A 26040-nucleotide genomic window follows, 5' to 3' on the forward strand; every position below is an offset into this window, starting at 1 on the left:
GGGCAAACACCTGATCATAAATAGTATGCAGCCCCTGAAATGAGCTGAAGCTTTTATGAATGTTTGGTCGCCCTCTAGAGGACAGTCAGCGAACGGCAAGCCTATCTGGTGTTGCTCGCAGTTTCAGTTGCTCGATGCTTGCTCAGGCTTCTAATTGTGTTGTATTATATAAATATTTATATACGTATATATCTTTTCTTATTCTCTTATTTTCACCCACATTTATTTAATTCCTCTCTCCCTGTTTGCAGCCTTTTAAGTGGCACCAGCCTGGGATGTCTAACAACAAGAGGAAGCTGCTCCAGTCTCTCATGGGGCCTTATGGCCCTCTGAGTGTGTCTTACAACGGGAAGACCTGCATTCTCTTCAAGGCCAAGCGCCTGGCAATCCGCTACAGGAACCACACCTTTATTGATCTGACTGAGAGGGTCTTCAACCAAAACTCTCCTGTGGACACGAAGGGCTCCATCTGCACCAAGGAGAAAGCCACGTAAGTCAAAGCACACCTGTCCAACAGTCATCCAACCCATGCAGCCATGTAAGTCCTCTGATACCACACGTTTGAGATCTGTTGATGGACACAGGAAGCAGACAGTCGGCTCCCGCCGCAGCTACACCGTATCCACTAACAGAGCCACATGTCTGCAAAACACGCAAACATTAAAACAACTTCCACCATTCAGAAGCAAACATGAGTCTCCTGTACCGCAGCTGCCTACTGAACAATCCATCCACCGCTTCCTTCCACGTGACTCCCTGTGGTCATAAGATGGCGTTACACATTTTTCGATCAAGGTTCCACCAGTTGTGTTAAAGGCCCGGCTGCTGGCTCTCATGTGGACGAGCTGCAGAAACTGTGGGGGTCACAATCACAGTCACAGAACAACTTGTGTTCTCACGCTTTCTTGTGTTAGTGAAGTGCTGCAAGTACACTACACAACAGGTAAGACCCAACTGGAAGGAACCTCAGGTTGAGCCACCGAGGAGGGATCTCTCTCCCAGGACAGACAGTCATGCAAAAGATGCCACAAAGCAGAGAGACGATAAGCAAGATATTCACAACGTATAATGACAAACACTCCCGATGCTAAGGAGGTTCCAGAATTCATGGGAAGAGTCGTGATGATGAGCAACTTTAGATGTTGCCATGTGGGCCCCGAGCCGTACGGGCTCCTCCCCACCCTGGAGACACTTTGAGGGATGTGGGAAAAGAAACATAACCTCGGACTAAAAGTTGTCAAGTGCACTGAGCAGAACAGCCAAGGCAGCTTTGTGGGTTTGGTACCACTGATATTATCAGGCAAGGAAACAGAAATAAAGACACGCTGCAAATCTAGAACAGAGCAGAGACTCAGTTTTTGTTGTTGTTGGTTGAGAGTTACTGTGCCGAGTTAAATGTATTAACACTTGTGGGTTTGTCCTTCCACAGGCTTTCATTAAGGTTTGGTGATGTGGAGGACTTGCGAGGTCTCGTAATCAGGTAAATGTGCATTTTTCCTTTAGCTGTGCAGAACGTAACTGTAGAGCTCACATGCGATGTGTGTGTCTGACTAATGGCACTGTGTCTTCCACCAGGCTTCAGATGTCAAACACTTTTTATGAGGCTGCTGGTCAGAACTGGTTCACACTAGACAGCGTTCATATCCACTACAACTGGACCCAGGAGGCTACATTCAACGCCAGTGAGGTCTACGCTCCTGCCACATCATCCTACCATTGCCAGCACGTCAGCAGTCTGCACAAATACGACACCCTGCTAGTGCCCAGCTCTCACACTGACACGTCCGCTAACTGGCACATCACTTTCACTGATTTCCAGGTACACAATAAAAGCAAAGCTTTTGTGATGTAACTCTCCCTCGAGTGTCTCCACTTGCACTGGTCTGTGTCCCGTTTCCTACACGAGTGCATGCATGTCTATATGTTTGCCAGCCATTTTCTCTTCTGTTCTACGAGTTTGGCTGTCACTTAGTCAGTCTGTTTACCGTCTGTTTGGCTGCCTGTCAAGTGAACTGTCTGGTTAGCCATCTGCTAGGCCGTCTCAACCTGCTCAGTGTCTCTGTGCCTGGTAAGCCCAGTTAGAGACAGTTGCCCTCTTTAGTTCAGCCTAATCTCTTCTTTCCGCCCTCTCTGCTCTTTCAGATCCAGGCCTTCAATGTGCAGTCAGACAAGTTCGCTTCAGCCAGTGACTGTGCCACTTTTCTGACGCCAGCGATCTTGATGGGCCTGGTGACATCTTTGATCCTGCTCCTCGTTTTAGCCTATGCCCTACACATGGTGGTACACCTCAAGCACATCGACCGCTATGAGGAGCACAAAGCCACCGTCTACTTTCCCCGTAGTCCAGAGGCTGAGTTGCCAGACAAGAACAGCCTGTGAGGGACAAAGAGCCAGTGGACGACAGGGGGGAGAGTAAAAGCAAGGATGAGGTGGAGAGCAAGTGAATACAAGATGGAAAAAGTATCCTCCACAGAATATTTCTTTCATAACAAAAAGACAACTTTGCCTGTTCATGTGAAAACCTCATAAGTCTTAAGTAAATGCAGACCGTGGTTGGATACTTTTTCATCTTTCCTCATTGACCTGCATCTTAGCATCGGTACTTTGGGTGCAGACGCCTCTCCGGGAGAGATGGTTGATGATCCAAATGTCAAAGATCAAGGACGGTCCTGGGGCCCTGAAGGGCAACAACATACCCAGGCCTTTACCCCAGCCAGCCAAATCCAAGCTAGCAGCTGTAGCTAATACAGCTAACCTCAGACACTCCCAATTAAATCAAGTATTACATGGGTCACAAGTGTCATATTGCAAGCTTCTGTCACTCATAGTCTTTCCAGCTTTCATTAGTAACCTTTGTCTAATACTGCTGCAAGAAATGTATTCTTCAAACAACCAGTTTTACTGCTGAAGTAGTCGTATTAGCTGCATGCCATAAAAGGCTGGTCTATCTACGCTGGCACAGTGTTTCCTAATAATCTGGGCTGCAGAAAGTCTTGCATGAGGTTGCAGTTTAAAACAAATGAATTTGGCACAACATAGAGGGAGCTTGAAAAGCTTCTTTGAAGGGAAATATCAGGAACCACTGTTTTAGCGTCTGGCTGGAGTTAATGGACCAGCAATACGGGCCCTTCAGAGCCTTCGGCGTCTCTCACCCCGCCGCCCCTGAACAAGACTGCTGCTTGGGACTGAACTGTGAAAAGGCCTTTTTCAGACCAGCCAGATGGAGGGGAATCTACAAACTAGCACAACATTGGTTAGCTGCGAAAGCACTAACAACAAACTTTGAAAGACTATTCAAGGAACTATGCTGCACAAGACGGCCCGTCTGAGGGCAACGCAGGATTGCAAATCTTGGGATGAGGTGACTCTGTGAGAGTGGAGCGTTTGGACACGAGAGGCCGGGGGCCTCTGTCCTCACCACTGGGTCTGACTGCTGAGGTGAAGCTACTGAAGAGTTGCCATAAAATATGGAGGTGGAGTGAGTGAGACGGTGTGAAAATGGAAGCGAACCTGTACAAAACTAAAACACATACATGTACAGAAGTTTCACTCATGCAGTTTTTTTTTTTATATACAATGTAATCATGAAATACTATTAGGTCCAGGAAGATTATGCTAATCCTCATAACCAAAAGGATATACAAAGCTGTAGATACATTTAGATCTCTATACGATCGTAGCTGTTTACTATCTTCAAATACTGCACAACTAATAAACATAGGTACCAGTAAGACATTGTGCTATGAGGACTGGTGAAGGTATCGATGCATTTTGATTTTTTTCTACAACGTGTTAACATGTTACAATGTCTTTTTGTTTTAAGCTGGGTCAGACAATGTAAAGTCCAGTTTCATCTAACTGTAAATGACAGTGCAATTCCCCACCATAGCAGGACGATACTATGGAATGCCGTCCGCCCACCAGGACTTATAGATGCCATTATTATGCCAGAAGCCACACTAGCAGCAGAAACAGCATCAGTAAGTCGTTACTACTGATAAAAAAGACTCAGCATGACAGTTAGTAGATATCTTAACATTCGATATGGCTGTTCTGTCAATCTGTAGCGGTGTGAAATGTGTTCTTTGGTCATAAATGTATCATACAAACTATGAAGTGAGTGGAGGCGGTTCGTCCCAGGACCAACTGATGAAAGTGAACAATAAATGATATTCAGAGGAAAAGCTCTGTTGTTTTCGTGTGTTTGATGGTGGCGTCGTTCCGGCGCACTGGTAACATCCGAGAACCGTGCATCAACTAGGACCCTGGGGAAACAACTTCAGACCCCCCCAACATACCATCTCTGAGACCTTTGACCTCCACTTGACCCTGTTCACGACACCGGGCGGGAGAACAATGACTGACGGGTGCTGCTGGCTTACGTGAGTAACTAAATACACGTTACAGTTACTCTCTTACTTCCAGAGCCTGAATTAGAAGTCGCAGAGTATGACGTAATGACCGTTAACAAACTTCTGACTTTTGCATACGCCGGCGTTTGTCGTAGCTAAGCGACTACAGATCAGCTAGTTAAACTACTATTGATCGGCTAGCTAACCTACTATTGAACTACTATTGATCAGCTCGTTAAAATACTATTGATCGGCTGGCTAACCTACTATTGAACTACTATTGATCAGCTCGTTAAACTACTATTGATCGGCTGGCTAACCTACTATTGATCAGCTCGTTAAAATACTATTGATCGGCTGGCTAACCTACTATTGATCAGCTCGTTAAAATACTATTGATCGGCTGGCTAACCTACTATTGATCAGCTCGTTAAAATACTATTGATCGGCTAGCTAACCTACTATTGATCAGCTCGTTAAACTACTATTGATCGGCTAGCTAACCTACTATTGAACTACTATTGATCAGCTCGTTAAATTGCTACTGATCGGCTAGTTAACCTACTACAGATCAGGTAGTTAAACTACTATTGATCGGCTTGCTAAACTACTATTGAACTACTATTGATCAGCTAGTTAAACTACTATTGATCGGCTAGCTAACCAACTGTTGACCAGCTAGTCAAGCTGCTAGTTAAACTACTGTTGACCAGCTAGTTAAACTATGATTGATCAGCTAGTTAAAGTTCTATTGAACTGCGATTGATCAGCTTGTTAAACTACTATTGATCGGCTAGCTAACCAACTGTTGACCAGCTAGTCAAGCTGCTAGTTAAACTACTGTTGACCAGCTAGTTAAACTATGATTGATCAGCTAGTTAAAGTTCTATTGAACTGCGATTGATCAGCTTGTTAAACTACTATTGATCGGCTAGCTAACCTACTGTTGACCAGCTAGTCAAGCTGCTAGTTAAACTACTGTTGACCAGCTAGTTAAACTATGATTGATCAGCTAGTTAAAGTTCTATTGAACTACGATTGATCAGCTTGTTAAAGTTCTATTGATCGGCTAGCTAACCTACTGTTGACCTGTTGACGGTTCGGCGCCACCAGGACAGACGTGCCACGCCATCACGTCTTTACTCAAGTAACACTTTGGCCAACCGATGCACGATAATCTGTTTTCAACAAATGTGCTAGGTTGTAACGTCGTTGTCTTCTACTCATGTGTCTTGGTGATTAATGAATTAATGATGTGGTTTAATAAAGTAGTAGTTTGTTCGGTTTTTTTACAAAAATAGAAGGCAAACATTGAAGTATGCTTGTACATATCTTTGGTGATGAGATGTGACAAATTAAGATAAAATAATATTAAAAGTACAACAGGGCAAATAAAAAAGGCACAGAAACAAAAATGAAATAGTTCTCTGTGTTCTCAGCGCTGGAGCTCTATTGCAGCGTTGCACCTCCAGGGGGAGGCCTGCTCACGTCTGGCTGCCACTGCAGGAGGCTTCAACCAGTGGTTCCAGTTACCTGCCACATGCTTGCAGTCTGCAGCCTCTTCCATTCAGATGTCATCACTGGCACATGGACAGGGTGTGCTGGGTTATCCTCATGTTTAGTTCCATTCCGCTCAATTGTCTGATTTGCTGTTGAAGACAAAAAGAAGTGGACTGAATTAGAACCAGGTTGTGTGATATTTTTACGAGTTTGTGATCTCACTGGTGTGCAGCGTTACCTTTTTCCAAAGCAGATCCCCAATTTCTCTCAGTCAAAGTGTGTCAGGGGGAGATGAAGTCAAGATTCCCCTTTAATTAACTTATTTGTGCGTAATCACATGAAAGTTATTTTACTCTGAACTGCATGAATAATTATTAGACTGATGTTTTGATTGTCCAGCAAATGCAATAAGAATATGGCTTTTATTCAGAATACTTTTGTGTACTGTGGTAACAGCCTAAGTACTACGTGTACCAGGGAAAAGCGGGTGTTGAAATGAGGGTCAGGACGTCATCATGATCGATGACATCATGATTCTGTCACAGCACTGAGCTCAGCATCCTTGTTTTGATGCTGGACTCTTGAGTTTTGGTCTTAATATTGTTGGTTACCTCTCTCTTGTGTGTCTGTGTGTAGATTCTTTGTCTCACCTCGGTTTCCTGCTTTATTTTGTTGATCACTTCCCTCTCGTGTGTGTTTGCTTGACTTCTGGCTGTTTAAATGCTTCTCAAGTCTTTATTTCATTTGAATGTCCCTCCAGAGTGGCTGTGGAAACTGGTCCATGTGTGTTCCTGGACTGCAGGAGCATTCTAAATACAGCCACTAGAGGCCAGGAGAGCACCGCCTTTGGTGATGGTAGCGGCGTCAACGACCACCGTGTACTGCTGACTTCTCCCTGCTGCAGTGGTGGGATCGTCTGAGACCTGCAGGATGTTCAGGTTTCTTCAAAGCTCTAAACGGAGTCATTTGACCTCATGGATCCATCATAAATACACAGACATAAATTATCATTTCATGTAGTGATGCACATAGTTGAACCCTTAGCAATGTCTGCTCGTGGAATGTGTGACTTCAGATAACGTCCTCTAGATGTCAGTCCTCCTCTGGAAATGTCTTGACTCTTATGCTTCATTGATAATGTAGTAAACATGTCACCCACTGTGACTAATTTAGTTAAATGTGTTATGATGCAAACCAAAAGTAAAGATTGCATCCAAGGGTTTTTTATTAATTTGCTAGCAGTTTGACAGAAGCTAACGCTCCTTTTGAACCAACAGAGATCTTCCACCACAGTTCAAGGTGATTAACCGCCTGCTTTCGTCTGTAGGAGCAAATGTTCCTTGTGATGACTTAACTTCTCTGAGTTTTCCATGATTTCCCAGTTTTTCTGAATAGAGGAGTGGTGTTTAGTGTTTGTTGTTAATCTCTCCTCGTGCAGAACTCCAGAGTGAGGATCCTCCGAGTGCTCAAAGCTGGGGATTTCAGACTTTGTGGCTGCAGCCTGTGCAGAGACAGATAGGCCTGCCTGTTTTGTATGTAAAGCTGCCGGCCAGAAAGCACAGGCCTGCAGGGTTCTCCGCACAACTCCTTTGTTGCAGCCAAACTGTGGCGGGGTCCCACTGTTTAAGCTGCTTTGCATTCTGGGAGCACAGGCGATGGGAAGGACACTCAGGCTGGTAGGTGGGAAGAGTCAGACCTTCTCAAGAATCCATGTTCACATGCTCTTTACTTAGCTTACGCCACGTTCTCTTTATAGTACAACAGACACAACGATTGACTCTTCCACCCTGGTATTCTGCTACTTATTTATTCTATTTCTTATCTGTTGTGCGGTGAATTGTTGGAGATAATATTGCTCTGCCTGACAGTGCCTGGAATGACGCTGACCGGTCAATCATTGCTTTGACCCACTGGGACACTTTGATGTGTTAGGACTTGATGAGTCGACTATTAATTGAAAATCCCAGTCCGGCCAATCACAGCCTCCGAAGTCCTCGTCCTATCAGCGAAGCCTCGACGAATGGCCTAATTTCAGCCTCTTAGGCGTGTTATCATTGCAAATGAGGTGGTTATCAACAAGACAGCCCGGCCTGTCGGGCTCCAACGACACACTGGAAGGGTGGATCAGAGAACGAGCACACGGATGCAGCAGAGCACACGCTTGGTTAATGAATATGAGGATTTGGTTTGGACTTATTGCACACAGTTGGGGTGATGAGGGAGAGAGATTTTTACTGTAGTGAAAGGTTTTGTCAGTTAATGCTTCGTGTCTGTCTCTTAAGTGGACAGAAACAGTAAAGTACTGACTGCAAGGCCTCGGTATTTAGTCCCTTAATGGGCTGCTGGGTCACATGATGTTCCCAAAACAGCTCAGAGGAAGAGGCGGTTCTGGTCTGGCTTACTGTGACTCCCTACAACAGGTTCTGCGGTTGCCTCTGGAGAATGATTTAAAAATATACATCTTGATAAGGTGCACTGTGGCCCAGGCAGTGAAACACTAGACAGAGATAAATAGAGGATTGCATATCTGAACCAGGCGGTGGGCGGCGCGCGGCGGGCGAATAAGAGACGGAGAATAATGAGGGAGTACATTTGTGAAAGCAAGGTGTTTTTTCTTTAATTGAAGTGGAACAGGAATGTAAAATGGAATTGGACGCTTTGGGCGAATCAGTTGTGAACATGTTGTGAATATAGAGCACTTTTCATTTTTAATCTGCTACACAAAATAATGCAAATATCAGGCGTTTGCTGCCCTGCTATTTCTCGGTATAATGAAGCCACCTCTCCCATCAAGTCTTTTCTTTCAGGCAATCAGACAGCTACTTGAGTTCTTCAGCACAATTATTTGAAGACTGAAAGAAAAATGGAGAAGTTTACTCAGTAATACAAAAGTCAGGTTGGTGCGTGTTTGGGTTGCCCCCAGCCCTGTCATTCTCTTGTTTCCCACTTCTACTCTCCTTCCCACCTGTCTATTTTTAGGCAAAGTCTTAAATTATGCATGTTGTCATAGTGCTTTCAGTATTACTGTCATTTAAGATGGCGTGTGCGCGCGTGTGTGCGCGTGCGTGTGTGTGCGTGCGTGCGTGTGTGTGTGTGGTCTCTTCACACTCAGCACTGTCCCTGATTTCTGTTTATTTACCTGGCTGGCTTCACCAGTTCAGAGTGAGGGGTGTAAAATGTAATCCAGGAAACCCTCAGGAGACCAGCACCGTGACAGTTCTGCATACCTACACACACACGCACACACACAAGTACACGCACACGTGCACACACACACACACACACGCGTGCACGCACATGCACACACGTGCACACACACGTGCACACACACACACACGACATGGAAATCACAGCGTCCTCTTGTGAGACGATGTGGTGCTGATTTGAGTGTTTGGAATGTTTCTGCCACTTCATGTTTCTGTCAAGATTGATCAAATATTTAACTCTCTTTCCTTGCTGAAGTTCTGGATGGTTCTTAATGTGCAAAGAGGAAAACCAAAATTAGCCTGCTGTTTTGTTTTGTTTTTTTATGGGTAAAGCTGATAAATGGAGGAGCTTCTTAAAACCCCACCACCTGCGTTGCTTTGGTTTCTAAATTTTTAAAGGTCTGAGGGTTTTTGCGGGGCACCATTCTGTGCTTGATGTGTCTGTACTCCACCTTTACAAACCCCCATCCTCGTGAATGCAAAATCTCAGGAACATCTTGAGGGAATATCATCACATTTGGCACGAACCTCCACAGGACCTCAGGGATGAAATGAAAGATTTTAGTGGAGAAAGGCATGCAAGCACAACTCAGTAATTCTCTTAAAATGTATTTTGGCCTGGACTCACAGTCCTCACGCCTCCACGGCTAGCAGCTAAACAGCTTGTGTTGTTAGCGTGTGATAAACGTGTGGCCCACCAGCTAGCAGCTAGCTCAGTGACAGTAGAAACTATGATGTGCTGTTTGGTGGCAGGCGTTGTGTGTTTTTTCAGATGCATGCAGATGCAGATTTTTCACCAATCACTGATTTCCAAGTAGACAATCGCTAAGCATCCGTTTACTCGGTTCAACAAATCTCCCTCCCTCCTCGCCTCTGGCCTGCTGCACTCTTGTTTCTTTCAATTTACTGGCCTGTCTTTCTTAAGTACCTTCCTCTTCTCTTTAGTCTTTTAAAAGCAGACAGCTTGCCCCGTCCCTCCATCTTCCTATCACCTTGGGTCTTCAGGCCATTTGTTTTTTATCCAACTATATCCTTGATTTACCCTCTTTCCCATTCACTTTCAGCTTCTTTCATCTCCTCGCTGACCATCTCCGTCCCTCCCACCCCCGTCCCATTGTTTTGATATATGACCTCATTACTTGGCTAACTGATGCTCTTGTAGCTGCCACACAGTTTAGCGGTTCAGGAACTGCAACTTTTCAATTTACAAGGGATGTGAAGGTCATGGTCGGTGGGATGTCAAGCTGAACATCCCCAGTTTCTTCTCAGAGGAGAAAGTGGAGTTGCAGACGACTGCAAGTTGGTTCAGGATCCCAGAGTCACTCCAGCGGCCTGCACATCTCACATGTTCTTGCCTGCTTCTCTTAACAGCGACTGAACAGGGGGTCGCTCACTCTGCTTTGCCCTCGGCCGTAAAAGGACTTGGATTCTTTCTTCAGCTCATTTCTCTCTCAGAAATTGCTTGATCTCCTGAATATTATCTCTGAGCAAAAGAAATGACGAGTGTATAATTGCTTTTAAACACAATTATGTTCACTAATGCGCATCCCATTCTGTAGATTTTTTTTAAAGGACAAATTAATCTTTGGTGTCCTTTTAAGAATGCTCGAGGCACTAATTTCACCCCCCGTCCTCCTCTGCTGCTGTTCACAGGATCTCTTGCCCTCTTAATTCTCCATTCATTTCTTCACTGTTGCTGAACAAGCTGTTTCTTTGACGGCTGGCTGCTTGTTTGAGGATGCGGGACTGCAGGTCCGCCACACAGGAGCTTACTTCCTGTCTGGTTATATTCATAATAACTCTTTGTAGGTATGCATGAATGACTGAGAAGTATTTGAGCATCTCTTGTGTGTCATAATACTGTTGGTTGTTGCAGGGACAGGAGCTCATTTATAAATGCTGGATAAAAACTCAAATCATGCAGTCTAAACTGCTGGCGTGCAGACATTGACACTGAGTACCTCCCCCTCTCCACAGCTTGAGGACAGAATGCAGGGCAGGAACGTAACCCCAAATCTAAAGTAAGTCCAGGCTGTTCTGCATAAAGGGATTTGCCTGAATACTATCTGTTCTGCTAAGTTCAGTTAAGTGCAATCTTGAAAATGTTAAACACCAAATTATCAATTTAAATGCCCTGAAATATTCAATGATTTGCATAAAGGACTTCAGGTTTACAAGTTGCTCCTGGTGGCTGTTGAGCCCCTGAGCAGCTGCTGCTGCCGGAGGCGAGCCATGCACATGCTCTGAGGTGAATATTTTGCAAGATGAGCAGTGATAGATCTCTTCCACCTTTTGTCAGGACAGCTTCTCTGCAGGCATCATCCGTGAAGGCACTTCAGCTTCAGGCTCGGCTGTCAGGACAGAAATGATGTCCTTAAGAGAACGACAGGGTCAGAGATTCCTGGTGGTTTACTTTGGAAATGAAAGGACCTCTGTGTTGGATTTACAGGGAGTTATACTCACCTGGCCCCTCATCGGCACCGTATCCAGCTGATTGAGCGTGTTGAATAGGCAGCAGACGCCATCTTTGAGAGAAGAAAATCTGATCGTCTGGTCAGTGTGATCAAATCAGTGGACAGAAACAAACGGAAGTGACCGAAGCAGCAACAGTTTCATCAAGAATGCATGAATGAATTCTGACATTTTGTCTTGTATATGATCAGGAGGCAGAATGCAAGTTCCCAACAACCTGAGTCGTAATGTGAGTTACAAGCTCCTGTGAATCCACAGCATATCTGGATGCTCGAGCGTGTGATGTCACAGACTCCCACCACAGCGGGAGAGCGGGACCGCCCACCTCTGATGGAAGGAGAGGCTGCATGTGAAACAGCAGCTGATGTGTTGAGCCGATTCTAATACACCAAATTCACATTTCATATATTTGTGAGTTTGTTAATATTCCCACAACACATTGACACACCTTGTAAAACTTTTGAAATCCTCCTTCTGTCAGGTTCATTCACGTCAAGAAACACAAGAGATGATAATGAGCTTGATTTGTTTATTATAGCACAAATTGGCGGTATGGCTCTGTTCAGGAGTCCCCTGATATGTTTCATGAGCACCATGTGACAGGGGACCAGCAGCGTGAGGGAAGGTTCTCCCAGTTTAAGACTGGAAGAGCAAACATACCCCCGTGAACAGAGCAGCAACATGACATGGAACGAACTATGCCATGTATACACCACAAGGTGGAGCTGGGGAGGTGGAGGGGAGCAAGATGCGAGTTGGAGAAGCAGGAGCAACTGTACAGCAAATAGCAGCAGCAGATAGCAGCAGATAGCAGAAGATAGCGGCAGTTAGCAGATAGCAGTGGATAGCAGATAGCAGCAGATAGCGGCAGTTAGCAGATAGCAGTGGATAGCAGATAGCAGCAGATAGCAGCAGATAGCGGCAGTTAGCAGATAGCAGTGGATAGCAGATAGCAGCAGATAGCAGCAGATAGCAGCAGTTAGCAGATAGCAGTGGATAGCAGATAGCAGCAGATAGCAGTGGATAGCAGATAGCAGCAGATAGCAGCAGATAGCAGTGGATAGCAGATAGCAGATAGCAGTAGATAGCAGCAGACAGCAGCAGATGACAGCAGGCAGAGCAGCATAGCCAGAAGCTAGCAGAGCGATAGTTGAGGCCGGGTGACATTTAAGTTGAGAAGGGCCAAACAGAAGCCAGGGATTTGATCAGCTGATGCGGAGCAGCTGTAGATCAGCTGATTGATCAGTTTGATTGATGGACGGGAAAGCCAATAGTGCTTGACTACCACGGCCTGACAGAACTCTCGCTGACGCTCGATTTTTGAAACACAAACACTTGTTACTTATTCTTCATTTTTATTTGGAAATAACTGTCAATATTAACATTTAGTTGACCAAGAACACTCGTTTTAGTGTCTTAAAAAGTTACAACATTCTCTGGGTGAAGTTGAGTGGTAAAGTGATTTGAATCTATTTATAGAACACCTTTCCACCTCAACAGCACTCAGAGCACGCCAGTCTCTCTCTCTCTCTCTCTCTCTCTCTCTCTCTCTCCCTCTCTCACACACACACACACACACACACACACACACACACAGTGGAGGCTGCGGTGGGGAGGTATGAACCTGGTCATCAGAGGGGGTTCATGTCTTGCTCAAGGACACTTCAGCATGGTCTCTGGTGTCAGGGATCAAACACGTAACCCACACTCAGGAGAACTCGGTGGGTGGGTGCCGGCTGGAGCAGATCGTTTTGTTTGTGCATCACTGCAGCAACTTGTCATGAACCCTTGACAAGGTCATTTTGTTTTAGTTGCTGTGGAGGTTGGAGCCCTTGAGCGTAATGACTCAGGCACCCCAGGAGTCATGCACCCCTGCCCCGAGTGCAGAGAAATTGTCCATAATCGGCAGATTAATTGGTTTGGTACACACAATTTTACTTTGTATTTTTTGCATTTGTTTCCGTGGAGCTGCCCTGAGAGGGAAGCCTTCACCGGAAATATTGTGGATGACTAAAATGTTCATCCTACCTGTGGTAAAGCTTGATGTCATTTTTTTACATTGGCTGTGAGTGGATATCAATGAGTGTGTCTTCATGCTACGCTACAGCCACGCTCCCCCTCCTCAGTGTGTTAAAGTCGTATCTAAATATCCACTGCCGCGTTAGCTTCATCTCAGCACCGCCAGGAGAGTCTCCTCAGAGTTCAAGCCCGTCCAAGCCCAGTAGTATTTTCCTCCTCGGTGGAGACCAACCAGACGGCAGCTCTCCTCCCTCTCAGCGAGGCCATCAGCGCCCCCTGCTGCTCACCATGACAACCTGGCAGCAGTTATTTTTTCAGGCCATGAATCTTGCATGTAGTGGGTATTTTGATCCATGACAGTCAGCTATATGGCACCGCATTAAATACAGACGTCTGTTTCTCTCCTGGTGCTGACAGAGGAGAATCACAGGCTTCTCATTATTAATTGAGTTAAGGGAGGTATTTCGGGAACAAGGTGAATTTAAGCCTGGTAACAAAGAATTATTTATGGTGCGCTTTGAAATTCCCAGGCACCAATGGGATTCAGTCCATCACTGTCCATACGAATAAAAACAGTGTTGGTCACACAATCTCCTGCCTCCACTTCCATAAAAAGCAGCATGGACAGAGTTGTGTTTGGCTCAGCAGTGAATAACAACAAGCCCCAGTGGATCTCCAGTGGCTGGATGGTGGACTGACTGGTATTAGACCAGTAGCAGGCTGGGTCTGGATCTTAGTAACCACTGAGAACCCAAAATGTGACATACTATTGCTGAAAATGTGCGTATTTGGGAATAAAAGAACATATTGTAAGTAATAATATGAGTTTCCACCATGTTAACCCTACTGCACTCTCCTCCAATAGGGCTCTTTTATTTTGTACTGGTACACAGTTGACCTTGGAGCTAATGAGCTGCTGGAGATACGGAGGAGCTTGTAACGTCGAGGTCAGACGAGGGACAGCAGGAGAGGAACGGTGGCCATGGTGATGAGCTCTCACAGCCTTGCTTACACACTCTAAGATCTCGCCGACCTTGTTTGGTTGACGCCGTCATCTCTCAGTCCTATCACAAGCATCTCATTATTTTTGTCAGGGTTATCCAGCAGCTTTGGTACAAACAACAAATAACCTGCAGGCAGGCATGGACCCGACTGTGGGGAGCACCTGAAATGCGTCCTAGCTGACCTTTAATATTAGGAAGAGTTCAGAGTGATAATGAGCTGAAATAATCGTTCATCCAGTATCTTTAGTCAGAACAACAACCCCGGTAGCGAGAGTTTTTCTTAATTTTCATTTTAGTTTTTAATTTGAGCAGATTTGCAGCAGGTTGATTCATTTACAATTTAACACTCGGTTAAAATGCAGGGACAAACAGCTAATCAGTAAGATTTAACATGGCGGTCATGGGATGGATGGCACGTGACCTGCCCTGGCAAACATGTCAGAACCATATTTCCTGTCACGCCAGGTGCCGCCCACCAGCGCGAGCACACGCTGCTCTGCTAAATCAGGAGTGAGGAAATGGAGGGATCGAGGAGAAACAAGGGGTGTGTGTGTGTGTGTGTGGGGGGGGGGGGGGTGATGATGCAGAGGAGGCCCGGTCATTAGCCTTTGATGCTCCCTCTCTGATGTGAGCTGCGTCTAATTCTCCCCATTTTCTCGCATAAATCGACTGTGTGCGCCGCGCTTTTATCGATGAGTATATGTGGAAATCGTTGAATTTTGTGTATGGTTTGGAATGTCAGCTCTTGCCCCCTACATTAATCGCACCGTCACCATGGTGACTGCATCCTACACTAGATTTATTGATGGTAAATTTAAATGAATCCATTGCTTACTCAGACTTCAGCCTTCTACCTCATTGTTGCGCCTTCCAGAAATCCTCCAGGGCCGAAGCTCTGGCTCCAAGCGTGAGCCTGTCGCTGGGAAGGAGGTGTGGAAGGTGATTGACTGCTAGATATTAATAAAACTAGAATTGTCCTCTGACTAATTAGAGAATCAGACCCATCTCACAGTTTTTAGGTTCCTGTGTGATTTTACATTGGTGTTGATACACAAAAACACAAGTGGTACTTCACCGAAAACCTGTGTTTTACCTTTCAAGAACTCACGGTGGACGAGCTCACAGAGCGTTTCTACTTCCTTGTCAGGTCTTTGTGACTCCACAGAGCAGAAAGGGTCAGCTTCATTTCTCACCAGTATAATCCAGGAGCCTCAAGCCAGATGCACGTGGCTGACTCTTCCTGCTTATCAAGACATCTGTGTGAGGTGGAGTCAGGAATTAGAGTGGCCGAAGATTCTGTCTGAGTTTAAGGAAATTGTCATCTGACATTTGTTTGCTTTTGCAGCCGTTCCAGCAACAGGATTGAGACCAACGGCTCCTTATAAAGAGCTTTAGTTTCGACCCACCATGCAGTGAGACTGCTGTGGAAGCCTTTACATTACCACTCTGGTATCCCCCGCCCCCGATTGATTTTGAAGACTTCCATGAAATAAACTGTGCTGATATTTTTCTCACTCTCATACTTCCTGTGTGTTGCTTGGCCATTCACTCTCCTCATTGTAGCTGCTATTATTGTGAGTCAAATGGCCCTCCTCTGAGATATTCTTGTTCACAAAAGCACTTCACACTCAGGGAGTCTCGGGGGAGAGTAAAGCCCTGTGCATAAACACTGCCGTCTCTAGTAAAGGAGGAGAATCATCTAAACTATTTTGTTTGTTGTTTTGCTTTTTTGGAAGGGAGGAGGACTCCACGTCAGCTGTTGACCTTGATGGTGAGTCGGCAGTTGTTCCCCTGTTCAGTGGCAACGTCCGGTACGAACACGCTCGACACTGAAGGACCCGTCTGCTAGTTTTGGTCTGCTGGTTAACAGGATTAAGCAGAAACTACTTCACTGGTTTTCACAGAGGGGTGCAGCGTAGCCCTGCTTGTGCTTGGATTCTTCCAGCAATGACCACGTCTGTTGTTTTACTTTTAAAACTTACAGATTGTTGCTGAAAACGTTTCATACATTCAAAATCAAAGCTGTTACAAAAAAGTGCCACCCGCCACCACAGGTCACCACAGGTCACCACAGGTCACCACAGGTCACTGAGAAAACCAACAGAGGAATAATTGGCACCGATAACTTCTAACTTCTTTGAATGTTTGCACCCGGGTGTGTGACCCAGGTGTGTGACCCAGGTGTGTGCCCTGGTTTGACTAATCCAGCTGCTTCACCCTGATGACACCCTCACGTGTGCTGGGGGACTCCTGAGGTGGCCAGTGATGGTGAGGGCAGCCCTCTGCAGCACCACAGATGTGCTCGTCCCCTCCCAGCTCCGCCACAGTCCTCCAGCTCCATGTGAAAGGCGATCCGTCACATGTGGGTCTGTTGCCGGGGGGGCGCTCATCCTCTCCCACCAGCCGTGTGCCCACACACTTCCATGGAGCCACATCACCACTACAAAGTGCATTTGACTGACATGCTCTGCTGCAACATAACTGACTTATTGCCTGTCTCGCCCACCTACAAGAAGCTGGACAACCTGCTGTACACACACACGCACACACACACACACACACACTCTTTCCTGCTCCAGTGAACTGGGCATACAGCGCATGACTTGATTTGATATGAAAGCAAAGGGCTGGCTATTATATTCTTGAACTAAAGCTTTGTGTGTGTGGGGGGGGAGGTCAGAAGTATGGCGTAATTCAACAACAACAATAACAGCATCCTCAGTAGCCAATCCTCAGATGCTGCTGCGAGGAGGGGGGGGGGGGGGCAGAGAGAGAGGGAGAGGAGGCTGCTCGCATCAGGAGGAGGCGTGCTCTCGTGCGCTGCATCGTTTGATGAGCTCCCCGGTTCCCCCCGAACCTCCACGCGTTGCTCTCCGCATTTCAGGCGGGTTAGCTCGGTTGAACACAGCCAGTGAGGGACTTTCCCTGCCCGGGGAGTCGAGCTCGAGTTTGCGCCGGGCAGCAGAGCTGCGTGCGCCGCGCCGGTCAGCTGCTCCGTGCAGCGCCACTTTGGATAACTCTCCCAGCTGAGGCTCCTCGCCGCGTCCCGCACAGCTTTGCCATGAACGTTTCAGCCAGTCAGCTTAGGTGATTTTTGATCTCCGTTTATTTTTGAAGGGGAAACAAACGTCCACGGGAGCAGCATCAGCTCAAACTGTCCGTGCGCGTCTAGGGAGGGAACCTCGTCCGAACATGCAGGTGGATCGAGGCTGTGCGTGTTTGAATGCGTGGTGTGCGTGTCTGCTGGTACTTTTCTCAACTCTTAGCAGCAGGGTCACTGAGGTGAGAGGTTCCCACCAAAGCATCCCACCGTCCGTGTAAGTAAGATGCTCTTCTATGCCAAAGCGAGTTCACACGATATTCTCCAAGTTCCAAACGTGACTTTGTTGAAACTGTTGGCAGCGTTCATCAGCAGGCGGGCGCTCGCGAGCATTGTGATTATTTTGTGTGATCATTCTTCCTCTTTTACACAGTTGTCATGTCTCCAAATGTTAAGGAAGAGCCTGAACTTCTCTGATAACTGAGTGCAGCTTCATTGTGTGTGTATGAACTAATTTCTTACCATGTGTGATGTGTGTGTGATCTGCAGGGTGAAGCTCTGGGCTTCAGCGTTTGGTGGGGAGATGAAGTCCATCTCGGCTAAGTACTCAGGCTCCCAGCTGCTGCAGAAGGTTGGTAGCTTCATTATCCGAATAGACGGATGTCAGATTGATTTCCCTCTCCAAAGAAATGATATTGTAATTTGTCAAATGTCCCTTTTTTCAAACCAACGTTTTACATGTGGCTGTGAAAGCACTCGACGGCTGTGGCACAGCTGAAATGATGCCGTGAACTGTTCTTTTAAAAGTCAATATTTTTGAGACTTTTAAAATGGCCACGTGGATGGGAAAGAGCAGCTTGTGAGGAGACGAGAGTTGAGTGTGTTTTTTCTGTTTGAGCGTGATCCTCTCTCAAGTGGTTAAAAAGCCCAGGTCCTGCAGTGTGAGAGACGAGGAGTGCAGGCACGGATTTGAAAGCTTATTCGGAAAATGTGCTCTTAAATGAGTGTCCAGATTTCAAGCACCCCAGCAGCAGATGCTCTCACATACAGATGTGTCACACACACACACACACACACACACACACACACACACACACACACACACACACACACACACACACAGCCTAAATGCAGCCTAAACCTCCCATAACCTGAGCCCTAAAATCATGTCATAGTTCAAATGTCCTCTGAATTCGTCTCAGAGAGCGACAGCTTCAGTGTCTGTGTTCCGTCGGTGTGCGTTCGTCTCTTCCTCTTGGCTTTGTGGCGTTCATGCAGGATTCCAGGGTGATGGAATGCAAATTTTCTAAATGGAGGGTTAGTTGATGAACCATAAGGTAAAGCTGGCTAATGGAAAGCTAGTGGATAAAATGCCAGAGCTGAAGCTAACCTCTCACTGGAGACACAAACACACACACACACACACACACACACACACACACACACACACACACACACACACACACACACTTAGTTTTGTGCTTCGGGCCAGTAGTTCTGCACCCACGGAGGTGCAGAGACCCACTGTGGTGTGTGGCTACAAGCAGGTCCTGAGTGCACTCACAAACACGCACACACACACACACACACTCACACACACACACACGACCACACACACGACCACACACTGCATATTCACATGCACAGTTGCAGAGACACAGATAAGCCTATAGCGTGGATTTCATCAGCCATTGATAAGGCCGAGTGCTGGTGTTATCTTTTTGACAGGATAAAACTGCTCCCCTCTCTCATCTTTTTGTGCCTCCAAAGAGAAGATAACCCTCCCCTCAGAGTGACGACCTCCTTATAAAATGCAAATGAAGGCCGCAGGGTTAACTGAGTGAAGAAAAGCCTGGAGACCTCTTTGTTGGAAAAGTGTATCTTTTCACACTGATCCGTTATGTTGCTCCTTATTGGCAAGTGGCCGTGTGCCGGATCGCCGAGAAGATGTGCCGGAAGTTACGGTGTCCGTGGATGTTGAGCTGCTGAGTGTCTGCTGCAGCCTAGCAGACGAGCCGGGATGACGAGGAGGGACCTCAGATCCCCCGAAGGCACACATGCTTTTAAATTAGGAGAGAGAATGAAGGATATACGTTGTTGTACATCGAGAGGAGGCGGCTGTGAAGACACAGACTGAGGCCTGAGTGTGTGTGTCCTCTGGGCAGAGACAGATGGGCCCAGTCTCCCTTCAGTTCCTCTCTGACCCCGGTGGGACAAAATAACCACACCTACTTCGCTCTCTCTCGTTCTCTCTCTCTCACACACACACAGACACACACACAAACACACACACACACACACACACAAAAATGCTGCCCCAGTCTTTAAGTTTTAAATTTATTGCAAATGTCATAAATCAGTGTGTTTAGATAAGAAACTTCAGAAATACCAAAGAAGAAAAAAGATGCTAATAAGATTTTCCATGCTTTGTTTTTTAATTTGTTTGTGTTTCTCTCATTTAGAAGTTTCTGTTGGGGAAGTTTTGCGCGTACGTCAGCTCACGCCGTCGCTTCCGTGTTCCAAGCAGAGAGCCTGCAACGTTTGGCGCTTCCTTCATGTTGACTCTTATTAAAGCGATGCTCCATTCAGGTTTTATAATCTTTGAATGGAAGTGCGATTAATGGAAATTGAAACATAAACCTCGTTGTAAATGACTCGGTTCCTTTTAACTGAGCGTCAGCTCTAATTTAGGCAGCAGCTTGATTTGATATTTTCACACATCATTTATGGCGTTGCCTTCAGTGGTGTTGGTCTCACTGAGAACTCCTACTGGGATCCGTCCCTCACTCTAAATGACCAAACACCAGCAAAGCATTCATCAGCATCGCTCTCAGAGGGACTTTGCATTTATGCAAATGTAGTATTGTGTTTGTTGTTGATTTCAGGGACAAAATTTGAGTCTTGAGTATTTTTTAATCCGATTATTACAGATGTTGCCTTTCATCCCCTCCCCAAACCAGCGTCTCTCCTTTCCTCTCCTGTCCTGATTTGTCCTCCCTCGCTTCCTGTATCCATCGGAAAGAGCTCCAGTTTCAAGGTTATTTCAGTCAGGGGCATTTGTGTGCGTCTGTCCCTGAAGAAGAAGAAGAAAAAGATAATCAATAACCCCTTTATTTTTTCTGAGATATGAGATGTTAGAAGTCTACTAACCTCGCCTGTATGGACGCAGCAGCATGCAGACCTGCGTTAGAGACACATTAAACATCTCCCACTGCTCGTCAGAATTAGATCTGTGTGTCTTAGCCTCTTCACTGCTATTCTGTTGAAATCTTTAATTTCATGTATCATTGAGCAACCTGTCTATATGAGCCAGCCTGGCTGTGTGTCTGTGTGTGTCTGTGTACGTCGTGTTGGCTGGACTGGTTTTCACCTCACTGACGTTATGGCTTCCTGGAATCAAAATAGTGGGACATAATTCCACGCTGAAATAATTCCGAGCCTCCTGGTAAATGGAGATAGAAGACAAATGATCATTCTTGGGGATCGCCGCTGTAGCTGTCTGAAACGTACCCTTCCACGTCTGCTTCCCTCTTCTAAAAGCTCTATTCGAGGGCGAGGAATAGGCAGAATGGGATTGCTCTGTGTGTGTGTGTGTGTGTGTGTGTGTGTGTGTGTGTGTGTGTGTGTGTGTGTGTGAAGTTTGCATACCTACTTAAAGCATGCTCATTCACACACCGTCTCTCTCACACTCAGAGGTGCATATACAGAGCAAAAGAGGATGATAGGAAGGTGTAATGATGTGTGACGAGTATGCTGGAATCGATTTGGCCGAATGGGGAAGAAGAGAGAGAGAGAGAGAGAGAGAGAGAGAGAGAGTCGTGTGTGTGTGTGTGTGTGTGTGTGTGTGTCTGTAAGCAGTGCCACACCATCCTTCTTTGCTGCCATACAGCTTAGCGCGGCAAGCCACTGACATGTCTGCTGACAATATTCCTAAAGAATGAGAGAAAGAAGACAGAGTGGTTCCTCGAATGGGAGCGGGGATGAAAAATAAGTAGCCGTACTGAAGTGCAGCGGCGATGTGAAGAGGTGAAAACCTTAAAGGCAGACGCGCTCAGGCTCATGGAGAGGAGAGTCACGCCCAGGGAGGTTAAGGAAATGAGCTCCGATTTGTATCCCCTGATGTGGACAGTGACTGGCTTTTGCTGCGACGAATCAATTTATCACCTCATCAAGTGATGGAAATCAAATTAATGCATCGCCAGCGAACGAATGCAGTTTTAAACTTTACAGTTCCCATCAGTTTGTCGGTCTGTGAGAGGCGTTTCTACGAGATTCATTTTTATAGACAGACTTGATCCTAATCTGAGGAAGGCGGCGTCTTGTTTATCTTTATTGTTTTCATTATGAATTTGTATTTTAATTTCACTGACAGGATTTAAAAGCTTGACAACTGCTTTCATTTCGAAGTGGAAACGATAACGCGCTCAACTTTTCCCAACATTCATTTCAAATGAATCACATATTTGCGAGGCCACAGTGGAAGTCTGTCTCTGGCTCCGCTCAGTCCAGTGATTCAGCTTTTCTCTTGTCTGCTCTACAAACTCTCGTATGTCTTCACAGATGTCTGAATGATCTGTCCATGCCTCGTCTGGTCTTCTGATCCGGTGATCAATCAGGGAGCGCTGCTTCATATTGAACGTGTATCAGGTTTGACATGCCACGAATATAATAATCATATTTATTTTGTGGCCTTGACCCGGTACTGTGACCTATACACATGTAACTAAAGAATATGTCATCATTGGATGAAGAAAAACAGCACTGATTTAGATAAAAATTGTGTGTGTGTGCGTGCGTGCATGTGTGTGCGTGCGTGTGTGTGCGTGCGTGCGTGTGTGTGCGTGCGTGCGTGCGTGTGTGTGTGTGTGTGTGTGTGCTGATCAAGTTCTTCAGAGGCTGTTGAGCTGGACCAATGACCTCTAAAATCACAGCATTGTTGTTTGTCGCCTGGTTGAAAATGGTAAGATGGTGATGAAATAGTCATCAGTAATTGCGTTCGCCTGATTTGCCACCGTGATTTTAATTAGTGGCTTAAAAAGATCAATGGGTTTGATTTTTACTCGTCTGATTTTTTTTTTATTTGATAGACAAAATTCCTTCATTCCTTCCTCTGTTGTTCAGATGAATTCTGAAATAATTTCAAGAGGTTTCTCCTTTTTCCACTGTGTTTGACTAACGTGTGTGTGTGTGGGGGGGGTACAGTGACGGGGGAGGCTGCGTGTGTGATGGTGCCAGTCTGCTGCTGAGGGTGGGTGACGGCTGAGGCGTTCCTGTGTAACAGTGTGTCAGCGAGGGGGAGACGGCTACAGATTAGATTTAGCTTTGGGAAAATTGAATAGCTGTCAGGTTTGGTTCAGCGCGGCTGGTGATGAGGTAGGGGAAGGGGGTGTGTAGGGGTGTGTACTGATGACTGTCCCCCGCTCCCTAACCTCCCCTAACCCTCCCACCTCTCCCCTCGCTTCTCCCTCCCTCCCTCCCTCTCTTGTTCTCATTGACCAGTGAATGATCCTGCTAAATTTGACTCCCAGAGGGAGGAGAGCGCAGGGTGTGTTTGTGTGTGTAAACGAGACGAAAAGAGAAGGGAAGCGGGTAAAGAAGGAGGACCGTGGTATCACACAGTTAATTACAGCGTTAGCAGCCTGTGTTGCCATCCTTTCATGTCCTTGCAGGCCAGCTTCAGCCAGCATTGCCGCTCACTCATACTGTAATTAGTGCTTTGTTGGTGAAAAGCCACTGTGAATCAAACACTCCGCCTTTACTGTAGGGAGCTGAAGAGCAGAGAGCAGGGCCCTTCACTACCGGATTAAAGAACCTAGAGCACAACTGCTGACGCTGTGTTTGTGGGTTTAGAAAAATCAAGAGTCTTTTGATGACTTGTTTTGCAGTGTACTTCTTTGATTTATCCCCAACCTCTCCGATGAAGCCTATGCGCCAGCGTGAAAAGTGTTTGATTCAGTGGTTAATTTGTGTGTCTAAGGAGGTAGATTTTTCTTGCCAGTTCCTGAAGTTTTTGCCGAGGACGCACACATGCACACCTCGTGCTCGCTGACACCTCGCGGTCTGCACTGTTTGTTGATGAATGTGGATGCTGAAGATAAATATCCTCTGTCATTTGTCATCTGCTTCTCAGTTGCAGCTCTGCCTCTGTTGTCCTACAGATGAAGAGCATCTCACCGCAGCTACACTGGACATTAATGGACACACATGCGCACACACACACACACACACACACACACACACACAAACACACACACACAGACACACTCGAAAGAGTAAAGATAAACTCTCAGATGTCTGTAATTATGACAGATTGTTCACCTGCTAGGATCCAGGACTGGCGCGTGCTGAGAGTGAGCATCAGCCAGCTCAGTAAAGGGAGGGACAGCTACTATTAAGCACATTGCTGGGTGCGGCACTGTGTGACGGACTGTCTGTGACTTTCTGCTGTCCACATCCATCATAACACCGGTGGTTTGAGTCCAAACAGTGAGCTGTAGCTAAAGGTGGTCCTGTAATAGGATGTGAGCCACAGGATAGAAGAACCACATCACCTACAGCAACCCTAACGAGCACAAATTATTTTAGTGTTCGGTTTTTTTTTGCCTCGGCACCGGCAGCACCCGTCTGTCCTTCACACTCTCATGTAGGTTTCTTCATATTTGGAACAAACGTCCACTGGGGCTTGCAAACATTTTGCTGGCCAAAGGTCAAGGTCACGGCCACCTCGCATCTCAGGAGTTCATCCAGGGCGTTACTTCACATCTGGAACCAGTGTCCACTGGTACTTGAGGATGATTTATGTGGTTCAGGTTACTGCCACCTTACATGAACGCCATACCTCAGGAACAGCCGTGAAAGTTTATCTTAAAATTTGGCATCAACATCCAGCAGTGGTGAAGAGATTTTGGTGGCCATTGTGTCTGGTGGAATGCAACAGAAATGCATGCATTTGTACCGACTCTGTTCCAGAGGTCTTGATTTAGTTGAGCTGGCGTTTTAGAGGCTGACGTTCAGTGGTGTCAGGTTGTAAGAGCTGCTGAAGGTCTCGATTGTTTCTCTTGATTGTGCCGTTGTCATATGGTATTTCATGGCTGACGCATCGTCTAGATCTGTCGAGTGAATCACGGATGACAGAACTGCTTCGTGTGTTCTGATGAGCGAGAAAAGCTGTTGGATGCGAGCTGAACGTGGGATGAGGTCAAGATCAGCTTTTGACCGTGTGCTGGACGTCAAGTGGGTGGTGACGTTGTCAAGTTAAGAAAATAAATCTTAACTCGTCTTGGTGGATTGGGACTATATTGGACTCACAGTAACTTGGAGAACCGGTCGCCGGTGTGTGTCCGTCCCACTGCTCCGGTGTCACAACATAGAAGGAACCTTCTCAGTCCCGCCTCCACATTTCTGAATACCTTTCAAGTAAATCGCCTTCTCAAGCAGTTTCAGTCTCACGAAGGGAAGCGTTACTGCAGGTGTGTCATCGGAGTGTGTCAGATAAAATGAGTCTGCATGAATCTTAATTTAGTTTATGATTTTAGTTAGACGCTCATAATTAAAAATAAAGTTTCTTCCTCCTCTTTTTCTCTACCCATCAGTTATTCTACCCCTCCAAATTTTCATATCCCCTCCCATTTCTCACTTCCTCTCTAAATCTCCTGTCCTCTCCCTCCGTCTCTTTGTTTTAATAATGGATACGATGCAGCTACGCCACTAAAGAATACATGGGAGGGGATCTTGGGATGCGCCGGTGTTGGGAGGAAGTGCTGGTGCTGGTGCCCACACCCTCAAGTCATAGTTCTGCTGGCCCAGCCATGTCCTGCACTCACTGCACTCTCCGAGGGGCCACAGTGTGGGTCCCACGTCCCCCTCCTCTGCCTCCTCATCACCTGAATCAACATACACTCACACAAACACACACTTAGTTGGACTGTACTGGATGTACTTCACTGTGCCCCATCTGCACAACACTTCTCAGCTGTGAGAGTGTTGCCAAATCCAGCTCAGTGGGACGATCGGCCGTCCTTCTGATGACCTTCACCTGCACTCTCTCTCATCTCACATGCGCTCGCGAACACAGTGGTGGAGGAACACAGCCGTGCACCAGCAGTTATCTGAGAACACACATCAGCACGCACGCACACACACACACACACACACACACACACACACACACACACACACACACACACACACACACTTTGGTTTGCCTTTACTGGATCACCCTCTACAAACCTTTTACACTCTGTCAGTGTGCATTTATTCGTTTGCCTCTTTTTTACATGTCATGATACGCTTTTATCTGTGTGTGCGCGCGTGCAGATGACACGCAGTCAGCACCAAAAAGTATCTGAGGCTCAGAGGATCCCTGTATGCCAGTGTTACTGAACGCATGATATTGGCGTGGACAGTGAAGGGGCGCACACGCAGCACGTGGACAGACAGGAGTGGCC

The 26040-nt window shown here is 46.4% G+C and overlaps 2 protein-coding genes and 1 long non-coding RNA gene across 8 annotated transcripts in view; all 3 read left to right on the top strand.

Annotated features, from left to right (window-relative positions):
* The window catches only part of atp6ap1lb (ATPase H+ transporting accessory protein 1 like b), a 14825-nt gene extending 10629 nt beyond the window's left edge, over nucleotides 1-4196 (top strand). The window contains exons 4-7 of one of the 2 annotated variants that reach the window (XM_086214926.1): nucleotides 252-490; nucleotides 1430-1480; nucleotides 1576-1819; nucleotides 2143-4196. In XM_086214926.1, coding sequence (XP_086071052.1) covers nucleotides 252-490; nucleotides 1430-1480; nucleotides 1576-1819; nucleotides 2143-2379 — 771 coding nt within the window. In that variant the 3' untranslated portion in view covers nucleotides 2380-4196. The remainder of the gene's footprint in view (nucleotides 1-251; nucleotides 491-1429; nucleotides 1481-1575; nucleotides 1820-2142) is intronic. The other variant, XM_086214927.1, reaches the window with a different exon arrangement.
* Nucleotides 4197-4585: 389 nt separating this feature from the next.
* LOC147256708 (uncharacterized) lies at nucleotides 4586-16191 on the top strand. Of its 2 annotated transcripts, XR_015117945.1 has the most exons (7): nucleotides 4586-4927; nucleotides 5792-5948; nucleotides 6613-11079; nucleotides 11358-11941; nucleotides 14415-14534; nucleotides 15701-15818; nucleotides 15899-16191. It is a non-coding gene; the product is annotated as an uncharacterized LOC147256708 (long non-coding RNA). The 2 variants fall into 2 exon arrangements; XR_015117946.1 differs by lacking the exon at nucleotides 5792-5948.
* A 1147-nt stretch (nucleotides 16192-17338) lies between these two features.
* The window catches only part of LOC147256709 (voltage-dependent calcium channel subunit alpha-2/delta-3-like), a 103163-nt gene continuing 94461 nt past the window's right edge, over nucleotides 17339-26040 (top strand). For 3 of the 4 annotated variants that reach the window (XM_086214930.1, XM_086214928.1, XM_086214929.1), the window contains exons 1-2: nucleotides 17339-17870; nucleotides 18143-18224. In XM_086214930.1, coding sequence (XP_086071056.1) covers nucleotides 17746-17870; nucleotides 18143-18224 — 207 coding nt within the window. In that variant the 5' untranslated portion in view covers nucleotides 17339-17745. Of the gene's footprint in view, nucleotides 17871-18142; nucleotides 18225-22117; nucleotides 22241-26040 lie in introns of those variants that run through there. The other variant, XM_086214931.1, reaches the window with a different exon arrangement.

Source organism: Aulostomus chinensis, chromosome 9 (genome assembly GCF_037954235.1).
Source record: "Aulostomus chinensis isolate RoL2024-O1b breed Wild chromosome 9, RoL_Achi_v1.0, whole genome shotgun sequence".
In the NCBI taxonomy this organism is placed as follows: Eukaryota; Metazoa; Chordata; class Actinopteri; order Syngnathiformes; family Aulostomidae; genus Aulostomus; species Aulostomus chinensis.